A 23,833-nucleotide genomic window follows, 5' to 3' on the forward strand; every position below is an offset into this window, starting at 1 on the left:
CATATGAAACTAGACTAACTAACCTAAGGAATCCATTGGTACCAACCATGGCATACTAGCTTTTTTGTAAAGGAGGTTAAATAACGCTCCACATTTACGCTAAATTTTGTCGAGGAAAAGCTGGCATGGCTATTTTCAAAGGGGTCCCTTGACCTCTGACCTCAAGATATGTGAATGAAAATGGGTTCTATGGGTACCCACGAGTCTCCCCTTTACAGACATGCCCACTTTATGATAATCACATGCAGTTTGGGGCAAGTCATAGTCAAGTCAGCAAACTGACACACTGACAGCTGTTGTTGCCTGTTGGGCTGCAGTTTGCCAAGTTATGATTTGAGCATATTTTTTAATGCTAAATGCAGTACCTGTGAGGGTTTCTGGACATTTCTTTTAAAACCACTTTTATTGAGGTGTGCATGCTAAAAGTGGAAAAAACTATAAGTGGCTTTTGTAACATCTGTTTACAAATCAACGATAGAGAGTTCAATGTAATGTACGAAGAAAGGTCACAGATTTGACCTGATTCGCGTAAAGGTCCATCATCAGCCATGTTTCCTTCTTTACGCTCAAGTTCATGTTATCATCAAACGTGTGAGAAAAAGTGCCTCCAAGCTTTACACCGACATACATTTGCACTCACTCGCCAGGCTGCCATACTGTCGGCACGTGGCTGTATGGCACACATGAGATGAAGCGGGAAAGAGAGGCAGAGGAGGGAGTGTGGGAGAGATAGAGAGATAGAGAGAGAGAGAGAGAGAGAGAGAGGGACAGAGAGCATGGATGAAAGTGAGTGCATGTGTGTGTCTGGACATGTGAGTGTCTGTGTGAGTTAGCATTTCTGTGCGGAGCGTTTGCTCTGTAGCTCACAAGGCTAAGACCTATTTTTACACCCACACTCCCACGCTCCGGAAACACTCGCCCGTGACGTTTGTTTCCTTTCTTTTTCTGCCTCGCATTATCTTCTCACCCCACATCTCTTCTTCTCTCATCAGCATCATCATCCCTAGACAGCGGCGTGCTACCGTCACCTCGACAAAATGCTTTGCTCTCAAATCTTTTGTGTGTAGAATTGAATCGAATAGAGCAGACGGATCAAGGTCGCTGCTGCCTAAAAGGAGTGATTCTCTTCTCTCAGCCACTATACGAGTCCTTTAGTAGTAAAGAGCTGCACCCAGGGGTGTAGACTGTCGAGGATGAATTCAAAGGAAATATTTTAAATAGACACCGTCAAAACAAAATTCACCCGCAGGGAAACCACACCTCAGGAGGCTGACTTGTGTGCAGCAGTGAGGATGGAGCGATGCACGAGACAGAGAGTAAAATCATTTTACTAGCTCAAAGGGAGGCGAAGTTGAGGTGATGAGGGAGCTCCATATTGTGTTGCCGACCGTGGGAATTGTGATGTTACGTAATGGCGCACACTCGCAGCATATACACAGAGTCACAGATCCAGGGGCAGTGGCTGATGGGGAAGTCGGATGGACCCCTCGCCTGCTAGCAGGACTTCTTAAGTGCTACTGCCATCAGCGTTCTGTTGCTTGCACAACAGTCTCTCAATCCCTGGGAACCCAGAGTGTACACGTGACCATTAAAAGGGTTCCTTCTGGCTGAGGGGTGATTTCTCATTCCCTCTCATCCTCTTTCTCTCTCATCTCTCTTTCTCCTTCTGAGCAACAAAGGGGGTTTTTGCTTCACGGCAAAAGAGTCATTAACATAACAGGCTCAGGGACAGCACTTCCACCGAGGATGGCAGGGTGACAACAAAAAGGAGCAGCGTATTGGGCTTATTACTGGATCTACTGTAAATGTGATCTTCTAAAAACCTGTTAATGGTTGAATATAAACGGAGCCTCATGGGGACAGTAGGGATAAACAACATCTGGGGAGCTGCTGGGAAGAAAAGCTACGCAGCCCACCTTCATGCCCACAGACAAACATAAATAATGTGGATATACTGAGGAAAGAGCTGCCCACGCATTCAGCTGCACACACGTCAGCTCACTCATGCCTGCGTGCTTGCAGAGGTGAAAGTATGGAAGATATAAAATGCCTAAATAAAAAAAAATCAAACAAAGAAATAAAGTGAAAAACAATACACATTGTACTACATTAGTCAGACCAGCGTTCGTGTCCTGTGTGAAACCAGAAGTCATAGCTGATTTATTTGTGACATAGGCAAAGCAACGCCACATACGGAGTTATTTTAAGCCAAACCACGATCTTTCCTAAGCCTAATTTAGTAGTTTTGTTGCCTAAACCTAACTAAGTTGATCTTTTCCTAAGCCTAATTTAGTAGTTTTGTTGCCTAAACCTAACTAAGTCGATCTTTTCCTAAACCTAACTAAGTAGTTTTGTTGCCTAAACCTAACTAAGTCTATCTTTTCCTTAACCTAACTAAGTAGTTTTGTTGCCTAAACCTAACAAAGTCGATATTTTCTTAAACCTAACGAAGTTGATCTTTTCCTAAACCTAACTAAGTAGTTTTGTTGCCTAAACCTAACTAAGTGGTTTTCTTTCTTAACCCTAACAAAGTCGTTTCCTGTGAAGACGGAAGTTTATTTTGTAAAGACTGGAGCGGAAATTGACTTTCGACTGGATTTTCGTAGGCAAACGCACGAAAAATGAGGAATAACTTTTCGTACGATATCATAAAAACCGTTGTATGAGAAAAACGTTGACTTAGTTTACGTACTTAATTTAAATCCAACCATGACATTTTTCCTTAACCTAGCGATGTGGTTTTGTTGCCTAAACCTAACTGTGGACGTCACCGTAATTTTGTTGCGTGGCGTACAAATGACACAGGAAAGGGCTAAAATGCATCCTCATAAGATAAGATACGATATACTTTTATTGTCCCCGTGGGGAAATTTTTCCTGGACTCCGTCCAACTGCAGTTACAAGCACTAAATTAAAACAGCATCAACAACAATAATAAACAATTCCACATCAAACAGGGAAACAGTTTCACAGAAACAGATGTTTCAACACATACACAGTCCACGTACATAATGGCACATACTATCACACATGACACGCAGAATGTCCTTGTAATATCGTGCTATTTATACACCTTTCAGTGAGATCATGTTGAGTTATGACACAGTAAATGCGTACATAAAAAGGAAACATATATAACAATGTGTATTGTATTAAACTTTATTTCTTTGTTTGATTTGTATGTATGAAGGCATTTTAAATCTTCCACAGGAACACATGAATGCACAAAAAAGACACCTCAAGGTCATTTTCACCAGCTAGTTAAAGTGAAAGCTTTGAGGTTTTTGTATTATTATTATTATTATTATTATTAATAATAATAATGTCCATTAGGATTATAGTTTAGAAGGTGTATATAAATAACTGAACACCTGAAATAGACTATAGCTGCCTTTAAAACATCCTGGAAGTCCATCCATTTTTCTATCTATGCATCATGCACATGTTCCTCCTCCTCCTCCTCCCTGATCCAGTTTTCTTTTCAGCCTCGGGTTCTATCCTTCCTCTCACACTCCCCTCGCTCTTTCCTCTCCTCAAACTGCATTCGTAATGTAAATCATGCCTCACACAGTGTCTGATATTGTTCACAAGTCGTATTTTAAACGAACACGCATGTGGCAAATGCTTTCTTATACAGGCAGACAACAAAAATCAGCTCTAAGGAAGATGAAGTTCAAAGAGTGATGAATCCACCAGAGAGTTGGTTGGTGTTGCTATGGAGATTAGTTATTCTCTCTCCCACTCTCTCTCTCTCTCTCTCTGTGTGTGTGTGTGTGTGTGTTTCACCTGATGTTTTTTGGGGGTGGACTAAATCTGTCACTGGTCACTCACAGCTTAAAATGGGTCTGAGCTCTTGTTGAACCCCTGGAAGGTGTTTAAAAGAAATATATGTCAAAGAACAGAGGATAAAGAGTAACACACACACACACACAAACACACACTCACACAAAATATATATTATTATTATATATTTCTCAAATTTGAAGCAGTGCCAGACATATATTCCCACAGCCATCACTCAGGGCTTGTGTGCAAAAAAACACAATGTCCTCTCTTTTTTGGTGGAATTTGAGTGCGCGCGCACACACACACACACACACACACACGCACACAAAATATATATTATTATTATTATATATTTCTCAAATTTGAAGCAGTGCCAGACATATTCCCACAGCCATCACTCATGACTTGTGTGCAAAAAAGACACAATGTCCTCTCTTTTTTGGTGGAATGCACACACGCACGCACACACACACACACACACACACACACGCACACACACGCACATACACACACAATATATTATTATTATTTCTCAAATTTGAAGCAGTGCCAGATATATATTTCCACAGCCATCACTCAGGCCTTGTGTGCAAAAAAACACAATGTACTCTCTTTTTTGGTGGAATTTGAGTGTGCACACACACACGCACGCACGCACGCACGCACGCACGCACACACACAAAATATATATTATTATTATTACATATTTCTCAAATTTGAAGCAGTGCCAGACATATTCCCACAGCCATCACTCATGCCGTATGTGCAAAGAAAACACAATGTCCTCTCTTTTTTGGTGGAATGCACACACACACACACACACACACCAAGACACCCCCATCCCATCTCTGACATTAACTCCTGCTTGCATGAATATCGTTCAAGCGTCACATGAGCCAGCTACCGACTGCACGTGCAGGGCGCATGACATTGCCAGCTAGAAAGAGAGAGAGAGAGAGGAGGCGCCGGATAGTGCGCATGATCAAGAGAAAACACTCTTGGCACTTGGGTAACACTAAACTCATCATTCTCACAGCTTTTTCACTAAAAGACGGGAGGGTTCATTACTGGAGGAATTAAAAATCACTGGATATCTTAACTTAAGCAGCATATAGTGTGTTTTAAAAGTGCCATTGAGTGGACACCAGAGGAAGACTTGTTTGGGCACATTTCAGCACTGGACAGCTCTCTCTCCGGAGCTCAGGAGCGCGCTTTCTGGCATGTGGAGAGATGGGCATCCCGGAGTTCCTGCTGGAAGTGTCCCTGGTGGTGATCGTCGTCGTCTCGTTGCTGACCAACTTGTCGGTGCTGCTATGTTTCACCCAGAGCTCCGAGTTGAGATCCCACGTGCCAGGCATCTTCATCCTCAACCTCTCTTTCTCCAACATCCTCCTCACTGTCATCAACATGCCCGCCACTTTCCTCGGAGTGGCCAAAGGCGCTTTGCCCTTCGGTGACCGGTTCTGCCGCGCGGTGAGCTTCTCCGAGACTTTCCTCACCGCCAACGCGATGCTGAGCATGGCCGCGCTGAGCATCGACCGGTGGGTCGCGATGGTGTTCCCGCTCAGGTACTCCAGCAAGATGCGCTACCGGGACGCCTGTCTGATCGTGTTGTACTCGTGGCTACACTCGCTCACCTTCTCCCTGACCCAGCTGCTCATGGATTGGGGCGGCTACAGCCACACGTACGCGTCGTGCACCGTGCGCCTGGATGTGGAGAGGAGCGCGACGCGGCAGCAGCAGCAGCAGCTTGCCGCCTACGCGTCCTTCACCGCGCTGTTCCACTGCGGCAGCTTCGCGCTCTGCCTGCTAGTCCTCTGCTTCGCCTACTGGAAAGTTCTGAGAGTGGCCAGGTCTCACTGCAAGAGGATAGACGTGATTACAGTGCAGACCCTGCTGCTGCTGGTTGATATTCACCCCAGGTATAGTATATGCAACTTTGAGAGAGATATGGTCTTGGACTTCAGTCTGGGATCTGTTTCCAGTGCAGTTTGGTTTCAATGGAGAAAATGCTTGACTTAAAGCAGCAGTAGGTAGAATTGGAGCAAATGTGATTTAAAGGGACTGTTTGTAACTTCTTACACGTATAAATCACCCGGGTCGGTGTCCCATGCGTGCTCGCGTGTGGCTACGCTGTTCAGACAAGACTCCAACACAAACTACACGGAAGCACCAAAACCTTAAAGTTATATCTAGTGAAGCCCGTCTGTAAAACAGTGTTGGCGGCGGTAGTAGGACGCAGGGGAGACCATAGCTTTGGTCTCCAGGGCCGGAGTCTCTGCTGTACTCTGCTCCTCTGCTCCTCTGCTGCCTGCTTGCCTTCACTCACACACCGTGCGCGTTCTCGCTGTACCTCACGTGCATGCGCGCATACAACACACTGCAGAAGAGTTAGTTTAACTCTGAGAATATCTAATGAATGTACAGTGGACGTTAGTGCAGAAATAACTGCTGCAGCTCCTCCAGACCAACAGAAGTTTCCCGTGTCTTGTGAAGTGATGGGGCTCCACAGCGAGAAACGTTATCGTCTCCGACCGGGTGCCGGTATCTCCCTCCGGCTGCGGTCGGAGACGATAACGTTTCTCTTCCTGCTTCAGCCTAGCCAACACTAGGATCAGCACTGATTCATGGAGAGACCTTTGTCTGGTCAGCTAACATTACTGCCAAGCAGGTGAAATATAGAGCGATATTGTGGTTTTAGCTGACGTGTGTCGCCTCACTGTTTTGAGCGATGCTCGTTCATGTCTATTTAGAGCCAGCAAGTGCGAGCCCGACGCTGACTTTCGTTGACTTAACGGCCACAGGTGTCGCTGTTAACAAGCATTTCTGAATCTTACAAACAGTCCCTTTAAAAAAAGTTATTTTTATAAAACAGTCAGTATATCCTGGCAGTATGTGCATGAGACAGGTAATCTGAAAAAAAAATTATGTGCCTCTGGTGTCCTCCGGTTCTCCTAATGGCATCTGCAAGATTTCACAGACCGGAGGAAAAACAACCAATCAGAGACAAGCTGGAGCCTTGGTGTCTCTGAGCAGCTGTCAATCACTTGCAAACTCCCATCAAACGTTAAAAATAGGCAGCGCTGATCAAATATGAATCAATGTTCTGTTACTGTAATGTATATTTCTCGCATAAAATGTTTTCAGAAACATCTTGTAGTGTACTGTTTAGCTGTAAAGTGAGAAAGTTTGTGACCCAGCAGCCATGTTGAGATCAGTTGAGGGAAATACCAACTTTCTCTTGCCTAGTTTGACTGTTTGATCAGAGTTCCCGAGTGATTGACAGCTGCCTCCGTTGAATGAACAATTTTCTAAAGCCTGAAAAAAACAGAGCCATGAGGAGGTGCAGAAGTCTAGTTTTCTCTCAGAACACTTGAATTACAATATGCTGAAAGGTTATTATGGAACGTTTGCCCAATGATGCCAAAAATATTCTACCTACTGCCACTTTAAAAATACTGTACAAAACCTCTAAATGTTAATATATTAGCTGTTATGCCTGACATGAATTAATCTCCCTGTGTTTGTGTGTGTGTCTGTCAGTGTGAAGGAGAGGTGTCTGGCTGAGCAGAAGAAGAGGAGGCAGCGCGCCACAAAAAAAATTTGCATCTTCATCGGCACCTTCATCCTCTGCTTTTCACCCTATGTTATAACAAGGTAACAGCCTGCTCCAGCTTACTGTTTTTATGCCAGTTGCTTAACTTCCCACATGACTCGTCTATGTAACATTTCCTGTGTGTCTGATGCATCTATGATACAATTTATATTGATTGTGTGCAGAGCAGCAACGATTAATCGAATAATCGCTTAGTTGTCAACTATTAAGTTAATCTAAAACTTTTTTGATAATCACTACTCGGCTTGAGTAATTTTCTAAGAAGAAAAAGTCAATATGAAGTGAAGTGAAAATATCGAGTAAAATATTTCATTGCAATTAATCGCATGATTGTCCATAGTTCATTGTGATTAATCACAAATTAAATGCACATTTTTTATCTGTTCGAAATGTACCTTAAAGAGAGATTTGTCAAGTATTTAATACTCTTATCAACATGGGAATGGGCAAATATTCTTGTTTTATGCAAATGTATATATATATTTATTATTGGAAGTCAATTAACAACAAAAAACAATGATTTTTTTTCTAGTTTCATATGATACCAATATCTTTACTCTAGCTTTAAAACTGAGACGTTAAAGAAATTAGTGGCGTTAAAATTAATTAACGTTATTGTGCTAACTTTGACAGCCTTAAATTAATATATGATAGCCTTTCCACAGGAGCAGCTTTTCATATTTATTGGACATTTTGTTATGTTCCCCTATTAGTGCCTTTGCATAATTCCCCAAAAACGCACAAACAGCCAGTATCATATTAACAGTGATGTAATCTTGAGCCTAAGGCAACTAAAACATATATAAAGCTTGTTCATTGTAATAAAAGCAGCATGTTTGAATATCCATACACATTCTGTTGTTTTGAAATGTAAAAAAAAATGCTGTTAAAATGTGTAAAAATCATATTGGCATGTGAAAAATGTGCCCTCAAATCAGTATTTACATTTCTGTATAATATTATTTGAAGCGATTTCCGTAACACTATATATGAAGTTTATGACTATAATGCATTATAAGTACATTCATAACACTTTATAAAACTCTTTATAGATGTTTTATGAATGTATTAATGTTTTCATAGTGAGAGGACACCAGTAACTAACAGATGTATGGAACTCCACACAATTACATTTTTAAAGAAACCAGCTGAAATGTGTAGGATTCATTTAAAATATATTTTAGAGCAGCTAATAAAGAGTGCTAATACACAGAAATAATGGCATAATCATGAGAAAATAAGTCATAATTGTGAAATACGATCACATAATTCAGACTTAATATCACATAGTTATGACTTATTGTCTCGTAATTATGAGAGATGTGAGATAATAAAGTGGTGTTTTTGTCAGAAATGGGCTTCCATATTCAGCACATCAGGGCCAAGATAATTGACGTCTTCTGCTTCTTCTTCTACTCCTTCCTCCTACAGGTTGGTGGAGTTGTTTCCCTCTGTGCACATCCCTCGGTACTGGGGCATGACCGCCAAATGTCTTTCCTACGCCAAGACCTCCAGCGACCCGTTTGTCTACTGCCTGCTGCGGCAGCAGTACAGGAAGGTCCTAGTTAGTGTCATCAGCCGGCTTATGAGAAAGACTCACTACTCGCTGTCTGTCCACAGTGCGAGCAGCACGCTGGACACCACAGACGACAACTGCATTGCCAGAATCACCTGAGCTTGATGTGCAAATGTTTGAATTGATTCAACACCTGCATCCCTCCTACAGAGAGGTCAGAGGTCAGGGTCTCTGAAGAGCAGAAGCCCTGCAGATGGAAGGGAGTCAGTGTCTTGCTTAAGGACACTTTATCGCAGGGGTGGACCTCAGCATTGTCCACTGGGAGAGTTGTGTAGGACACATGCTCAATGAGACTGCACAGCATTGGCCTCCGACGTGTGCCAAACGCCTCTTCAGCCTCCACAGACTGCTGTTTCCATAGGGCTGGTCAGTGTGCCTGCTGAGGCATTGCCAAGAACACACCACATGAAGCCCACAACACTGTTTATCATCAATGTAAATGTAGGGTTGAAGAAACCTTGAATTTGTCAGGAAGTGGTCTTCATGTTTCAGTGAAAGAACTGGGAAAATGTTCATTCGGGTGGCTGTTTTGAAGCTAATATTAAGGTCTGTGTTAATAACTGACATTTTTAACATGTAAAAATAGGTGTGTGAAGATATTATATTACCACAAAAACACAGATGCAAGAATAAACTCCACTGCCACAGACACACTCTGAGTCCACTAATGAAAAACCATTAGATTCTGGTAGAATTGTGATTTTAAATTATAATTGTGTTGTAGCAGTGGGTTCCAGCTTTTTTTTTGCTTAATCACAGCTGTGGGCAATTCAGACAGTGAAAGAGAGTGAGTCATTTGAAGGATGCCTGAAGTAGGTGAAAGCACCAGTGTTTCGCAAGAAAGGAAAAAGCAAAAAATAGACAAAGGTCATAAGACAAGTATTGGCAACAGATATTTTTGTTATTCCTTTAAAGGGCGGGTCCATCTGTGTTCTGTTCCGGTTTTTTTTCATATGGAAACGCCCACTCAGCCATTGCAAAAAGCAGTGACGTGGGTTACCAAAGTAAGATTATCAATAAAGTTATGAATAATGTGAATGCTAGCACTAGCTGAGTCAAAGTTAGCTGTGTTAAGTTTGGAAATAACTGAAAGGGTTGGTTAGGATTTTTTGAAGTGCGGTTGTCTGTATTCTCTCGTGTTTCTGCGAGGTAAAATGACTGTTTTGTGAATTGAGTCTGGTCTGGTCTTGAAGACTGCGCTATAACGGCTACAGTTACTGTCGGAAAGAGCTGTCTGACAGCGAAGTAAAGCGGCTGTGGACGGGCGCAGCAGAAAAGCGTATTTTAGCCACCTAAAAAAATCAATATCAGTTTAAGTTTACACTATATTTAGGATATTTTCACCACTTTACCTTGCCATCAGACAGTCCTTTCTGACGGGGGACTGAAGCCGTTATAAAGACAAGACCAGACTCAATTCATAAAAACAGTCATTTTACCTTGCAGAACACAGGAGTTGCTGGTCTACCGCTGCATCCATCGGTTAGTTAGTTAGTTAGTGTTATTGTGTGACTTTCGGATCTGAACATGACGTCCACACAGCAGTACATTGCTTTGCTTCTGTGCCGGTACTCCTATCTGCTTCTCCAAACTAGGAGCATGCCAACCGCCATCTATTACTATAAGGATGTATATACTGTATACTGTACGTGTAGCAGTGTCATCATGCAGAAACCTACGTGAGGTCACATGGGAAAAAAGTTTTTAGAAGGGCTGGAGAGCATTTTGACACCAAAACATACATACTTTGACCAAAATTCGAATTTGGGGATTTGAATACATAAAGAATACAACTGGGAAGCTACAGAATGATATATTAAAAAAAATAAAATAAAATGGTAAAAAAAAAAATGATGGACTCTGCCCTTTAATCATCTGGTGCCCCCTCATATTTATCTTGGGACCCTGTGATGGGTCCTGACCCCTATGTTGGGAACCAATGCTATATAGACATTATACATTTCTATAACAGTCTACGAATAGATGGTCATCATTACAATAATGAAACAGTGAGGTTACACAGACTAATGGTGCAGAAATCTATTGTTGCATTGAATTGGTGGAACAGCCGCAGCAGCAGCAGCTCTATTATATATGTCAAACAAACAGGCATGAACTTCCCTCACTCACTTCCCGCCCCCACAAGCCACGTTTCTTACTCATGTCCCCCCCGCTCCCCCGCACATACACACACACGCACGCGCACGCGCACGCACACAGTGAAATATGATCAACTCTTAACGCACAGCGGTGAGCCATAATCCTGGCGCGCAGTCCTCCTCTCGGGTCAGGGATGCTCCTACGCAGACAAAGGAAGGAGGTCTCCGTTTGTGAGTGTGTGTGTGAGTGTGTGTGGGGGGGGGTAATTATCCTCCTGCCTAGAGAAGGGAAAAAAGTTGCAGCTTCAAAGACACACACACACACTGCCACATCACACACCGCCGTTTACTGCTCTATACCCGACATGCATTTAGGACTTCTGGTGCTGTTTCTCTCCTTGGAGAGGAGTTGTTGGTGCGCACCGCAGCAGACTTGTTTTCCAGGAGACGAGCTTTTAGGTAAGATCAACTTCAACTTCAATACATTTTTGGTAGAAATATACTTTACCGTACACCCAGGAAACAGAACTTAAAGTCGTATTTGAATGTGCAATAGGGATGATTTAAGACCTACTTCCGACGCTCCTTGTCAATTACAACAGCTGATAGAGATGCAGACACATCATTTACATATAAACATAACAATAATCAATTGTTATTATTTTTTTTTAAAAGTCTACTTTCTCTTGCAGCTTCATTCCTTATTCTGTCAAGTTCTGTTGTGGGTTTTTAAAGTGTCGTTATCATGCAGATGTGTTCATGACTTCATGTTGTAGACACATTTATCACCTGTTGTGTTTTTATTAACCACCAGCCTCGTCATAACAAAGCAGAAGTCCTGTTTTTTGGCTGGTCTCTTGCTTGTGAAGATGTCGCCTCCTAGCGTTTGATTTGTGACCCACCAATATGTTTTTCATGCTTGTTTTATGTTTTGCTGTTTGGTTTGTGTTCCTCTCACAGGAAGATGCAGCAGCAACAATGCGGTTGGAGACAAACGTAGGTGGCTAATTCATTTCACCTTGTGTAATTCAGGGCTTATAGGCTACATTAAAGCAGCAGTGGGTAGAATTGGAGCAAATATGATTAAAAATTGTTTTTATTTTTATAAAACGGTCACTATATCCTGACAGTATGTGCATGAGACAGGTAATCTGAAAAAAAATCATGTGTTCTCTGGTGCTCCTAATGGCATCTGTAAGATTTCACAGACCGGAGAGAAACAACCAATCAGAGCCGAGCTGGAGCCTCGCCGTCTCTGAGCAGCTGTCAATCACTCGCAAACTCCGATCGGTCAAACTAGGCAGCGCTGATCAAATGTGAATCAATATTATGTTACTGTAATGCCTATTTATAGCATAAAATGTTTTCAGAAACATCTTGTAGTGTACTGTTTAGCTATAAAATGAGAAAGTTTGCCATGTTGATCGTTTGATCAGAGTTGGCGAGTGATTGGTAGCTGCCTCAGTTTAATGAACAGCCAATAGGAACGCTCTCTCTCTGAAATGACCTGTGATTGGTCAAAGTCTCCCGTGACGGGCTAGATTTTCTAAAGCCTGAAAACAGAGCCATGAGGAGGAGCAGAAGTCTAGTTATCTCTCAGAACACTTGAATTACAATATGTTGACTTCTGGAATATATTTTTTTCCATGGCCTGGGAAAGTTCAATCAATATTTGTGAACATGAGCTACTCTCTCGCGACTGCAAGATGCAACAGGCCTCTTCTCCAGATGTCTGTTGTCTGAGTGGAGAAGCAGCTGTAGTGCTTGAGCTCAACCTGACCTGTGGAGGGGGGGGAATTATGGAGCTTCAAAAATCCCTTCTTGTTCTTTTCCATTGAAACACCAGGTTCTACACCTGCCAGGTCTAGCAGCTCTTTAAAGCAACTACGAGGAACTTTCATTTTGTGTCAATTTTGGTCCCTATGGAAAAAAACGGTAGTGTTTCCGAGCACCAGAGTCCCTTTAGAAAACCAGTCATTTTACTGCCTCAGGGTCAGACAATGTGCTTCACTTAGTCCTGGTTCTGGTTCTCCCGTGCCTCCCTTCCCTCCTGCAGTCCCAGCAATACAGCCTGGGCCTCCAGCAGCGTGGTGTCAGCGGCTCCCAGCGGGGACCGGCGGAGCAGCGAGGCGAAGCTCTGCTCCGGGCCGGAGGAGGAGCTGCTGCTGCTGCTGCTGATGGTCGCGGAACTCTCCACCTACTGCCAGAACTCCAACTGCAGGTTGACGGCAGCAGCAAAGCCGATTCTGGGTCTGGTCGCTGCTGTAGGCCCTGCTGGAGGCCCTGCTGGAGGCCCTGCTGGAGGCCCTGCTGGAGGCCCTGCTGGAGTCTTAGCTGAAGGAGTTTTTGGGGAACCTGCATGATTTTGTCTAGTTTCTCCAGAATCCGACCCGGTGGCACCGATGACAATCATTAAGAATAACTGTATTGAAATAGACAATCTTCTCGCTGATGGTCTCGTTTACTTATGTAGGTCATATAGAGGCATCAGTATTAAATTGAGACTGTTTCATAACCAGTTAAAAGTTCCTCATAGTATCTTTAATAGATCACAGTGTTTCTTTAAATATGTGACATATTCAGTACATTTTGAAACTTAGCCTACAGCAACCAAAGAAAAACTTTGTTTTACTTAGTAAGTAAACACTTTATTTTCAAAAATGTAAGTTACCAGCTTTCTCTGCCTTCTCTGTCCCACAGCTACCTGTACAGAGCTGAACCTGGGCTACTGTAATGATATGGAATACTCTAGGTGGGTGGTAGAGGTTGGCCAATCTGTGCCAGCTAAAAGCTTTAACCATACATACATTTAAAGCCATCGTTGTTATTCTTTTGGGTTCTTGATTGTGGGCATCACGCTTAACAACTTCTGTCCAAATGCTGCCGCTCCAGGACCATATTCCCCAACACCCTTGGCCACCGGAGTCGCCTGGAGGCCGAGTCAGGGCCGGAGTACCTCCTGCTGAGCGTCATCCATGGCCTGCTCAACGGGGAGTGCTCCCCTGAGATACGTCTCCTGAGCTGCTCGGTTCTCGCCTCACCCTGCAAGGACGACAAGATGATCAAACCCTGCCGCAGCACATGCGACACATTAAGGAGGGACTGTGCCCACGCCTTTGAATCCATCGAAATGGCCTGGCCCTACTTCCTAGATTGCGACCGCTTCTTTGCCAGCGAACGGGAGGGCTGCTTTGACCCACTGGCGGGGCTGAAAGGTAAAGGTCACGCTGTTGTGTTGTATGTACTTATTGGACCAATTGCATTCCTAGTGCTCTGTGAAAGAAACAAAGCATCGTTCTCTCCTTCCCTGGCATCCCACCTCTAGCCAGACAGGAGCTGGAAATGTCCAACCTCTCTCCTGAAGCACCCAGCACCATCATCCAGTTCACCTACACCTCCAACGTCCAGATGTACAGCCTGCTGAAGAGAACAGCGGCCAAGTGCTCCCAAATCTCTCATGTCTACAGCATCGGACGCAGCACAGAGGGCAAGGACCTGCTGGTTATTGAGTTCAGCAACAACCCAGGACAGCACGAGCTATGTGAGTTACTGGAGTTACCTAGAATTACTAATGTTCATCTTAAAACCTGCATTAACTGATTATTGGCCACCTGGGAGCAGTTAATGTCCATTGTTTTGGTTTTACGGCCTGCAACTTTACTGCTTTGGTTCTATCTTACCGCTCTCATCAAACTTGTTTTCCAGCTGCAGCTGTTTTTTAGCTAAAAGCTCTGCTAAATGCTGTGTACTACCTGCCGCCCAACACCAAATAGCAGATAAAGTTAGATGCCAGATTGTAAATGTAGTGGAGCATTTAGCTGCTCAGGAGTTGATGGAGACCAAAACAGGTCTTACATTCATCAGATGGACACAAACACAAATCCAAATGAATGCACATGTTGCTACGACTCTGCTGGTTCTGCAAATGTTATCAGGCCATTAAATCTACGTTATCAGTTGCTATGAGCATCATAGATGTGGGTCACTAGGGGCCTTCTACGCCCACTATGCTGTAAGAGTGAAAACGAAACTTAAAAGCAACATGTTGTAACATGTAGAACTGAATGAAACGTTACATTTTGAACACAAACAAAACAGCTTCTTTAGGTTTAGGCAACAAAACTATTTAGTTAAGTTTAGGGAAAAACATTGTGGTTTGACTTAAAATAACTGTTTCAAAACTGAAAGTGAAACTTAACACTTGTGAACACAAAGACAACTACACATTGTTGGTTTCACACGGGATGCAAACCACAGCCCTCTGCATGAAAGCCCTGTGTCTTGTGTCCGATCCGTCATCCTTGACCACTCCATATGGAGTTTCATGGTGTCTATCATGGATGTATAAAGAGAAATGGATACAGCATTGGCGGCGGACTTCCATTCATTCCTACAAGAGTTGTTCAGTAGCGCATGAAGCCAAAATGGATCGACTGCCGATTGATAAAGTACCCGGATCATCCAGTGATCTTCCGCATCCATTGGACCCAAAGAGCAGGCAGAAGGGAAATAACTCTGGATTCAGCTATAACTTTTAGGACCTAATGATTTGAATAAGGGCTATTCAAGTGTTCGTATTGGGAGGTTGATTTACCTTAAAGAAAATTATCCGCCGAGTTACAGATGTCACTGTTTTTTTTCAATGTAAGTCTATGGGAAAAAGTATTTTTCATCACAAGACGGAAACGGAAGTTGTAATTCCAACGTTTGGCCACTGCGAAAATTTGCTTCAAAGTGCGGCGCTCTTCCTGGGGGCTTGGTGTCTATACTACAGTGCCTCACTTCCACTTTTGCTCCAGTCATAATTACTAAGGTCACTAGAGGTCGCTGTTGTCTTCTTTTATTCCTTCTTTTGGGGATCTACAAATGTAAATAGATGACAACACCTATTAGTGGGTGTAGTAGGGCCCTACTGACCCACAACTATGAGGCTTATAACCGCTGATAACGCCAAATTTAATGACCTGATAACAGTCTAATCGGCTGACAACTGTTTGCAAGCACATTTTATACAGTAGGGATAATCTGTCAATATTGTGTTTGCAGCTTGTTGAGCTGCCCCAAAGTGGCCAAATCACTGAATGCAGCTTTAACCATGTTTGCTTCTGTCTGTAAACCGTAGTGGAGCCAGAGATCAAGCTGGTGGCCAACATGCATGGCAACGAGGTGCTGGGCCGCCAGCTGCTCATCTACATGGCCCAGTACCTGTGCTCAGAGTACATACTGGGGAACCAACGAATTCAGACCATCATCAACACCACCCGCATCCATATTCTGGCCTCCATGAATCCAGATGGCTATGAACTGGCCGCCTCAGAGGTAGAGGATAACTATGACCCGGAGCTCAACAACCAGGAAGTAAATATTGTTAACAGGAGAAAAAGACAAACTGCCATTATCCGCTCTCAATCTCATTGTCTTTTCAGTCTATTTGGCTTGACTTGTAGAGGTGGGGGTTTGAGGTACTCTAATGGGGGAGTCTGAGCATTGCTATTGCAGAGGGCTTTTTTTTACAACGTTGTTTGTGGGTTGTGAAATGGGACACCATTGAGCAACTTTATGACAATGTTGAAGCTGTGCCTGTTGTGAACATAGAGGCTGTCAATTGTAAAATATCTAGAAAAAAACCCACAATTGCATGCTGAAGAATGGATAACAGCCTTTGCTCTACTCTAAGATTGTTAAAGATTACTTGTTAAAGTTGTTGAACTGGAGTAATTTAATCAAGAAGACAAGCAGTAATAAATGAGAGATTTGGGGAGGCTGCTGGTAGATTTACAGTAACTACTGTTAAATCTCTGCTAAATTGGATGTAAGAGATTAGAGTACTCAAGCCTTCCACCTTCCACCTATCACCATATTTTCTACTAACCAGACAATTCAACACTAATCTCACTTCACTAGTTTGTTTAGCACTTGTAGAAGTCCCTCGACTCTGTTTATTTTACTGTACGTTATTATGTAGTAGGACTGTCAACAACTGCTTTCTGTGACAAGCCTGAGAATGTGAGACTTCTACATTGGCACCTCTTGAGCCTTTTAATAAGTATAACAATTAGGGCTGTCAATCGATTAAAATATTTAATCACGATTAATCGCATGATTGTCCATAGTTAATCAGGATTAATCGCAATTTAATCGCACTTTTTTTATCTGTTCAAAATGTACCTTAAAGGGAGATTTCTTAAGGATTTAATACTCTTATCAACATGGGAGTGGGCAAATATGCTTGCTTTATGGAAATGTATGTATATATTTATTATTGTAAATCAATTAACAACACAAAACAATGACAGATATTGTCCAGAAACCCTCACAGGTACTGCATTTAGCATTGAAAATATGCTCAAATCATAACATGACAAACTGCAGCCCAACAGACAACAACAGCTGTCAGTGTGTCAGTGTGCTGACTTGACTATGACTTGCCCCAAACTGCATGTGATTATCATAAAGTGGGCATGTCTGTAAAGGGTAGGTCCCCAATGACCCATTTTCATTCACATATCTTGAGGTCAGAGGTCAAGGGATCCCTTTGAAAATGCCCATGCCAGTTTCACCAAAATTTAGCGCAAGGTTGGAGTGTTATTTAGCCTCCTTCACAACAAGCTAGTATGACAATGAATCCCTTAGGTTTTCTAGTTTCATATGATGCCAGTATCTTCCCTCTAGCTTTAAAACTGAGCCCGCTACAAACTAAATATCGCAAGTTGCGTTTATACGTTAAATAAATTAGTGGCGTTAAAATTAATTTGCGTTAACGCGTTATTATCGCATGAACTTTGACAGCCCTAATAACGATACTGACCCAGCCTTTTGGTCCAAATGCTGTGTATTCATTCACTAATGTATCAGGCCGTGTCACTTTGCCTCTAACAAGCTCTGGATGCATGTGTGCCGTACACTGATCGTGTGTATGCTCAAATATGTATTGCAGTCATTTGACAGTTGGCAGTTAAAAGTTGTTAAGTCCACTATGAAGATCATCATTGTCCATACATGCAATATGCAATCTAAAATGTACAGCCTGATATCTTTATGACAGGCTTATTACACACGGCTTTACTCCAAGAGAGACACTTTATATGCATGGTCATAATGATTCACAATACATACAGGGTTGAAACATTAATGAAAGTGTGCAGCATACTGCACCCTTTTATTAATATGATCACATTTCGGATGTATTATGAAGGTCAAACTACTTTGACTGTATTCATATTCTGTATTTTGCATTTGTTATAGTAATTTTTTCAATTATACTTATCAAAGAGTAAATTGAAACCTCAAACTGTTCCCATATCTGTAGCCTACTGTATATGGCGACATATACTGTACATGTATGTTCATAATATGTCATAACAGTTTGCATAATCCAAAAATCTCTTTTTGGAAGAAAAAATACATTTAATCTTTCCATCCAAACAGGATGGATAGGTTCAAATTATTTTCTGCTCATCTCTAATATTTATGAATAATGGTTTCGTCTTGTTGCTCTATTTGCTCCTTTTCCTCATGACGGATATATGGTCTTGTCTATATGTTAACAGAATTAACAGCGATAGTCTAACAGGTTCCTTCCTGTAGTTCTGACTAATATTCATATAGTTTGCCCAATATTTTCTTCACATAATCACTGATCCTACTAACGTCTGCATATCATCATACTGAATAATGTCACACTCTCTGACACTTTGTAATACTCCTAGTTGTTTAAACCTAAATATTTCAGGGTCACTTGTTGAACGGTTGGACCAATGGACGAACCAACGCCCAGAGTATTGACCTCAACCGCAACTTTCCAGACCTCACCTCCATTTTCTACCGGAACCGCCGCAGCAGGCACTACCGCATTGACCACGTCGCGATCCCTGACGCCTACTGGTTTGGCAAGGTAAGAGTGTAGGTTTTATTTATCAGATTTCTGGAGATTTACCGTGAGTAGATACAGTATTTCAGCCTGGGTCCCAAAACAATCCTACCTTTGGGCTGTAGGTGGCACCAGAGACCTATGCTGTGATGAAGTGGATCAGATCACTGCCATTCGTTCAGTCTGCCAGCCTCCACGGAGGGGATCTGGTGGTCTCCTATCCCTTCGACTTCTCCAAACACCCGCATGAGGAGAGGATGTTCTCACCCACTCCAGATGAACAGGTAGGGAGGGAGGATGTCTGAATTGATGGATTAATGCTTGCTGAACAAGTTTGCCTCAACAGTGCAGCTGGATTCCTCTCTCACCACACACTTCACTTAAAGAGGACATATTATGCTTATTTCCAGGTGCATACTTGGATTGTGTGTTTCTACTAGAACAGTGGTTCCCAACCATTTCCTTAGGGGACCCCTTTTCTATCATTGAGTAAACCTACGATATCTGACTAAGTGACACATTTTATGGATATTTCATCTTATATTATATTATATGATAATCCAAACTTTAAAAATAATTTTTTTTTCTTGACAGAAATCTATGAAATGCTGAGATATAGGCTAATTGTACAGTATATTCTTTTTAAACAGTTGTTTTACACCCCTTATCAAGAAGGCCTCCCTGTGAAGCTTCGGCGACCCATAGTGGGGGTTGGGACCCCCAGGTTGGGAACCACTGTACTAGAACATGTTTACATGCTTTAATCTTCAAAAGAAGCTTTATTTTTCTCAGCACCTCTTCATCCTCTGTCTGAAACACTCTGTTTGGGCTTCTGCCCCGCGCCCCCTCCCAAAAAGCTCAGTGTGCTCTGGTCAGCTGGCCCACTCTGTTGTTATTGGTCAATCGTACCAAACTCTTCGGACTCGCTCCGCTCTAACTAGCTTTGTTTGAGGGCGTACCAAACTGGCTGCTAGTCAGGTATTATGCAAATGTGTTACTTGGTGACATCACCATGTTACTTAAGAAAAGGTAGGACTTCAAGCAAGATGTTCAGGGGCAGTGTTTCTGCAGGGGAGAGTAACTCCCTTTGGCATTTTGGCATGGACATTGGGCTTTGTAACTTTGTAGACTTTTTACATGAACAAAAAACTACAGTATATATAACACACTAAATGAAAGGGAAAAAGAACAAAAGCATAATAAGGTCTCTTTAATAATCTCCCCATGCTCAGGTCCTCAAGCAGCTGGCTCGTACCTACGCAGACGCCCACGAAACCATGTCAAACAACGACACTGAGAGGTGTGGAGCCAACTTTTACCGAACTAGGGGCATCATCAATGGGGCATTGTGGTACAGTTTTGCTGGTGGTGAGACACAACACTTTTCAAACTACAGAAAGAACCACATTAGTTTTTCTGTGCCTTTCATTGCTTGTGAGGGACTCATTATGTACACGTCTCCCTTGCAGGTATGTCCGACTTCAACTACTTGCACACTAATTGTCTGGAGATCACCGTGGAGCTCGGCTGTGACAAATTCCCCTCTGAGGGCGAGCTTTACCCAGAATGGAAGAGGAATAAGGAAGCTCTGCTCAGTTTTATTGAGTCTGTAAGTGCACTGTTAGACTCGCATGACCAGTTTGTGTTAAAATGGGCATATTTTTACAGTGTTTATTTCAATTGATAGTGGAAGGATGAATAATTGACAATGAAAGTGTGAAATGATAGCCACTTGTAAAGTCAAATTGGCTAGAACACTTAGCAAGCAGGTTTTAAAGACCAGAAAGGATAAAAACCATAATACTGTGTGTATGTGCCTTTAGTCATAGGACTATACAGACATACTGCATGTAAGCGACATAAGCACTTGACCCAGAACAAAAGTACATGTAAAATAATATGGCTTTCCATTGTGCTCCTTGTCCCTGAACAGGTCCATCGAGGGATAAAGGGAGTAGTTACGGATGTTGATGGAAATGGGATAAAAGGTGCAACTATCTCTGTCAGGGGGGTTAGGAAAGATGTCACCTCAGGTAAACACAGTCCTACATAGTCCTACACATTTCCCAGTTGGTATAACTGCTGATAATTTTTTTGTTGCTTTGAAAAACATAGTAATTTTACCTCGCTGATTGTGAACACACCTCAAACTTGACAAAAACAAAGTAAAGCTCATCAGAACCGTCTTGGTTGGCCTAGTCTTTCCACTTCCAACAATCACCAACTCTGGTTTAGTCAAAATAAAGCCTTAATTCACTAAGTTAGATGCCGCCTCTACCCGGCTGCTGTCTCTCCCTGCCGTTGCCGGCCTCTTTGCTATTGATAGCGGAACGTCGAAAGTCGGAACAAACTTTTGAATTAGGCCTCGTAGATCTAACATGATTGAAGAATAAGCAACTGGATTGCCAAGTTCTCGCCTTAGATTTGTTCAGAAAGCGGAATTTAGGTGGACTGCTGAGGTAAAATAACTGAAAATGTACTTACATATTTTCCTTGATTCCAAATCGGGGGACAGGAAATGCGCTGTGCGCATAGGATTGTGGGTGTTTTAAGAGTACGAAAGGACACACACATGCATCCTTCAAACTCCCCTAAAAGAAGGACTCAATCCTCGGTAGAACTAGAAGGATCCCCGACGTTGGAACAGCCCTTCAGCGGGATTTGATGATGCAGCATCTTTGAAATTCAGCCGCTGAAGGATCCTTCCTTGACTTTGAGAAACACCTGTTGGCTGTTGACTGACCCTCTTCTCCTCCCCTCCCTCCAGCTGAAGATGGAGACTACTGGCGGCTGCTGAACCCCGGCACTCACATCATGACAGCCACAGCCAAGGGTTACTCCAGGGTCAATAAGAGGGTTTATCTGCCTCACAGCATGACCAAGGCTGGACGTGTCGACTTTGTCTTGGCGAAGGTTAGATCTTTGTCTTCATGATCTTGTTCATCCGTTTCTATTCAAATATCCTTTTTTTAAACCTTACTTTTTACATGCATGGTTTAGTTTAGTAGCGATTTATTGTACCAGATTTAGCTATTAGCTCATTTCCATCTGCAGTCCCTGGGCAGGTAGACACAAACACTAATACAACTAATACAAGTTCAAAATACAATAATACTAAAAGGATGATCATCCATTACCCCTGCTCTCCAGTCTCACCATTTCCCTTCTCCTGCATCCAGGTTCCCATTGAGCCCGATATCGACGACCACCTCTTCCCCACAGTAGACACATGGGATCGATTCGACCCATACAACCAGTTTGAGCGCTACAGCGAGACAGACGTAAGTGCTGGAGGGATAGAGCGAGAGGAAAAACCATGGTGGTGGAACTACTTCTCCCAGTCTGGCATCTCACCTCCACACTGGCTGCTGCGAAGTGTCTAGACGCATTACAGGACAATTAAGATCTCAGCATACCACTGCGAGACTGGTGATGGGCGTCCAGGTCCACTGGTGCTCTCAGAGGTGTCTACATAGCAAGAGCTGTGACATTAAGATCAGCTGCACCTAAATAGGTTTCAGTGCTTCCTGGAAGTAGGGCGTGAACAGGGTTTTTTTTTTTTTTACACCAGGCAACAACTCTGATTCTGGTCTGTAAGTGGAGTTTTGGCCACTATTGCTTTGCTTTAACTTGTTTTAAGTAAACATGTAACCACTGGGGAATAAAGGATTTATGGAGGCCTCAATTGTACAACTTTTAAAGATGTCCACAGTCAAAAATAATTGTATGCACTTATTTGAATATTGTGAACACACATTACAATTCCACATGTAACGGCAGCTGCATAAAATGTTTTTGTGCACATTTTTAAAAATTGAGTTGGGTACAAATTGAAATACAGATTTGGCTGCTTTCTATGATCACATTCCACAGCTGAATTCCCTGTAGCAACATTTTATATGTTATACCGGGCATAAGTGCAACAGTCAAAATTTTCTGGAATTTAACAGCACCTCATATTGAGCACCACTTGATTAGCAACAATACTGTGCCAATTGTGAACAGCAGAACTTCTTGCTTTGTTTGTTTTTCACAAGCATAACAATAAATATTAAATATTTGTGGCATATCTTCTTCCATTTTCATTTAAAAAATGGTTAAACCTGCAGTAGGCAGAATATTTTTTAGCATCATTGGGCAATAATAACCTTTCAGCATATTGTAATTCAAGTGTTCTGAGAGAAAACTAGCCTTCTGCACCTCGTCATGGCTCTGTCTTCAGGCTTTAAAAAATCTAGCCCATGACGGAAGACTTTGGCCAATCACAGGTCATTTCAGTTCATATTGGCTGTTCATTCAACGGAGTCAACTGTCAATCACTCGCACACTCCGATCAAATGGTCAAACTGCAGCGCTGATCAAATATGAATCAATATTCTCTTACTGTAATGTCTATCGCTTGTATTTTTTTCAAAAAACATCTTGTAGTGTACTGTTTAGCTGTAAAATGAGAAAGTTTCCTCCAGCTGGTGGGGCGGTGCTTGGTATTTCCTCAACTGATCTCAACATGGCAGCCGGGTCACACTTTCTCACTTTTTGTACAGCTAAACAGTACACTACAAGATGTTTCTGAAAACATTTGAGGCAGGAACTAGGCATTACAGTAACAGAATATTGATTCACATTTGATCAGCGCTGCGTAGTTTGACCGATCGGAGTTAGCGAGTGATTGACAGCTGCTCAGAGACGGCAAGGCTCCAGCTCGGCTCTGATTGGTTGTTTTCCTCTGATCTGTGAAATCTTGCAGATGCCATTAGGAGCACTGGAGGACACAGACACACATGATTTCTTTCAGATTACCTGTCTCATGCACTACTGTCAGGATATATTGGATACAGGATATATATAATACATACAGCATATATATAATGTATTAATATTTGCTT

At 42.5% G+C, this 23,833-nt stretch overlaps 2 protein-coding genes across 3 annotated transcripts; both read left to right on the forward strand.

Moving 5' to 3' along the window:
* The first annotated feature begins 4,483 nt into the window (after positions 1–4,483).
* gpr78a (G protein-coupled receptor 78a) lies at positions 4,484–9,631 on the forward strand. Its single transcript, XM_074628851.1, has 3 exons — positions 4,484–5,708; positions 7,330–7,443; positions 8,834–9,631. The coding sequence occupies exons 1-3, from the start codon at positions 5,017–5,019 to the stop codon at positions 9,075–9,077; spliced, it is 1,050 nt and encodes a 349-aa protein (XP_074484952.1). The 5' UTR covers positions 4,484–5,016; the 3' UTR covers positions 9,078–9,631.
* A 1,614-nt stretch (positions 9,632–11,245) lies between these two features.
* Positions 11,246–23,014, forward strand: cpz (carboxypeptidase Z). Of its 2 annotated transcripts, none has more exons than XM_074628844.1 (13): positions 11,246–11,536; positions 12,038–12,073; positions 13,778–13,829; positions 13,970–14,292; positions 14,403–14,618; positions 16,200–16,396; positions 18,810–18,971; positions 19,073–19,231; positions 20,180–20,315; positions 20,417–20,556; positions 20,881–20,980; positions 21,715–21,860; positions 22,127–23,014. In XM_074628844.1, the coding sequence occupies exons 1-13, from the start codon at positions 11,272–11,274 to the stop codon at positions 22,328–22,330; spliced, it is 2,136 nt and encodes a 711-aa protein (XP_074484945.1). In that variant the 5' UTR covers positions 11,246–11,271; the 3' UTR covers positions 22,331–23,014. The 2 variants fall into 2 exon arrangements, with proteins under 2 accessions (XP_074484945.1, XP_074484944.1); XM_074628843.1 differs by having other exon boundaries at positions 11,247–11,536; positions 16,200–16,435.
* The last annotated feature ends 819 nt before the right edge of the window (positions 23,015–23,833 follow it).

This window comes from Sebastes fasciatus, chromosome 3 (assembly GCF_043250625.1).
Source record: "Sebastes fasciatus isolate fSebFas1 chromosome 3, fSebFas1.pri, whole genome shotgun sequence".
NCBI lineage: Eukaryota > Metazoa > Chordata > Actinopteri > Perciformes > Sebastidae > Sebastes > Sebastes fasciatus.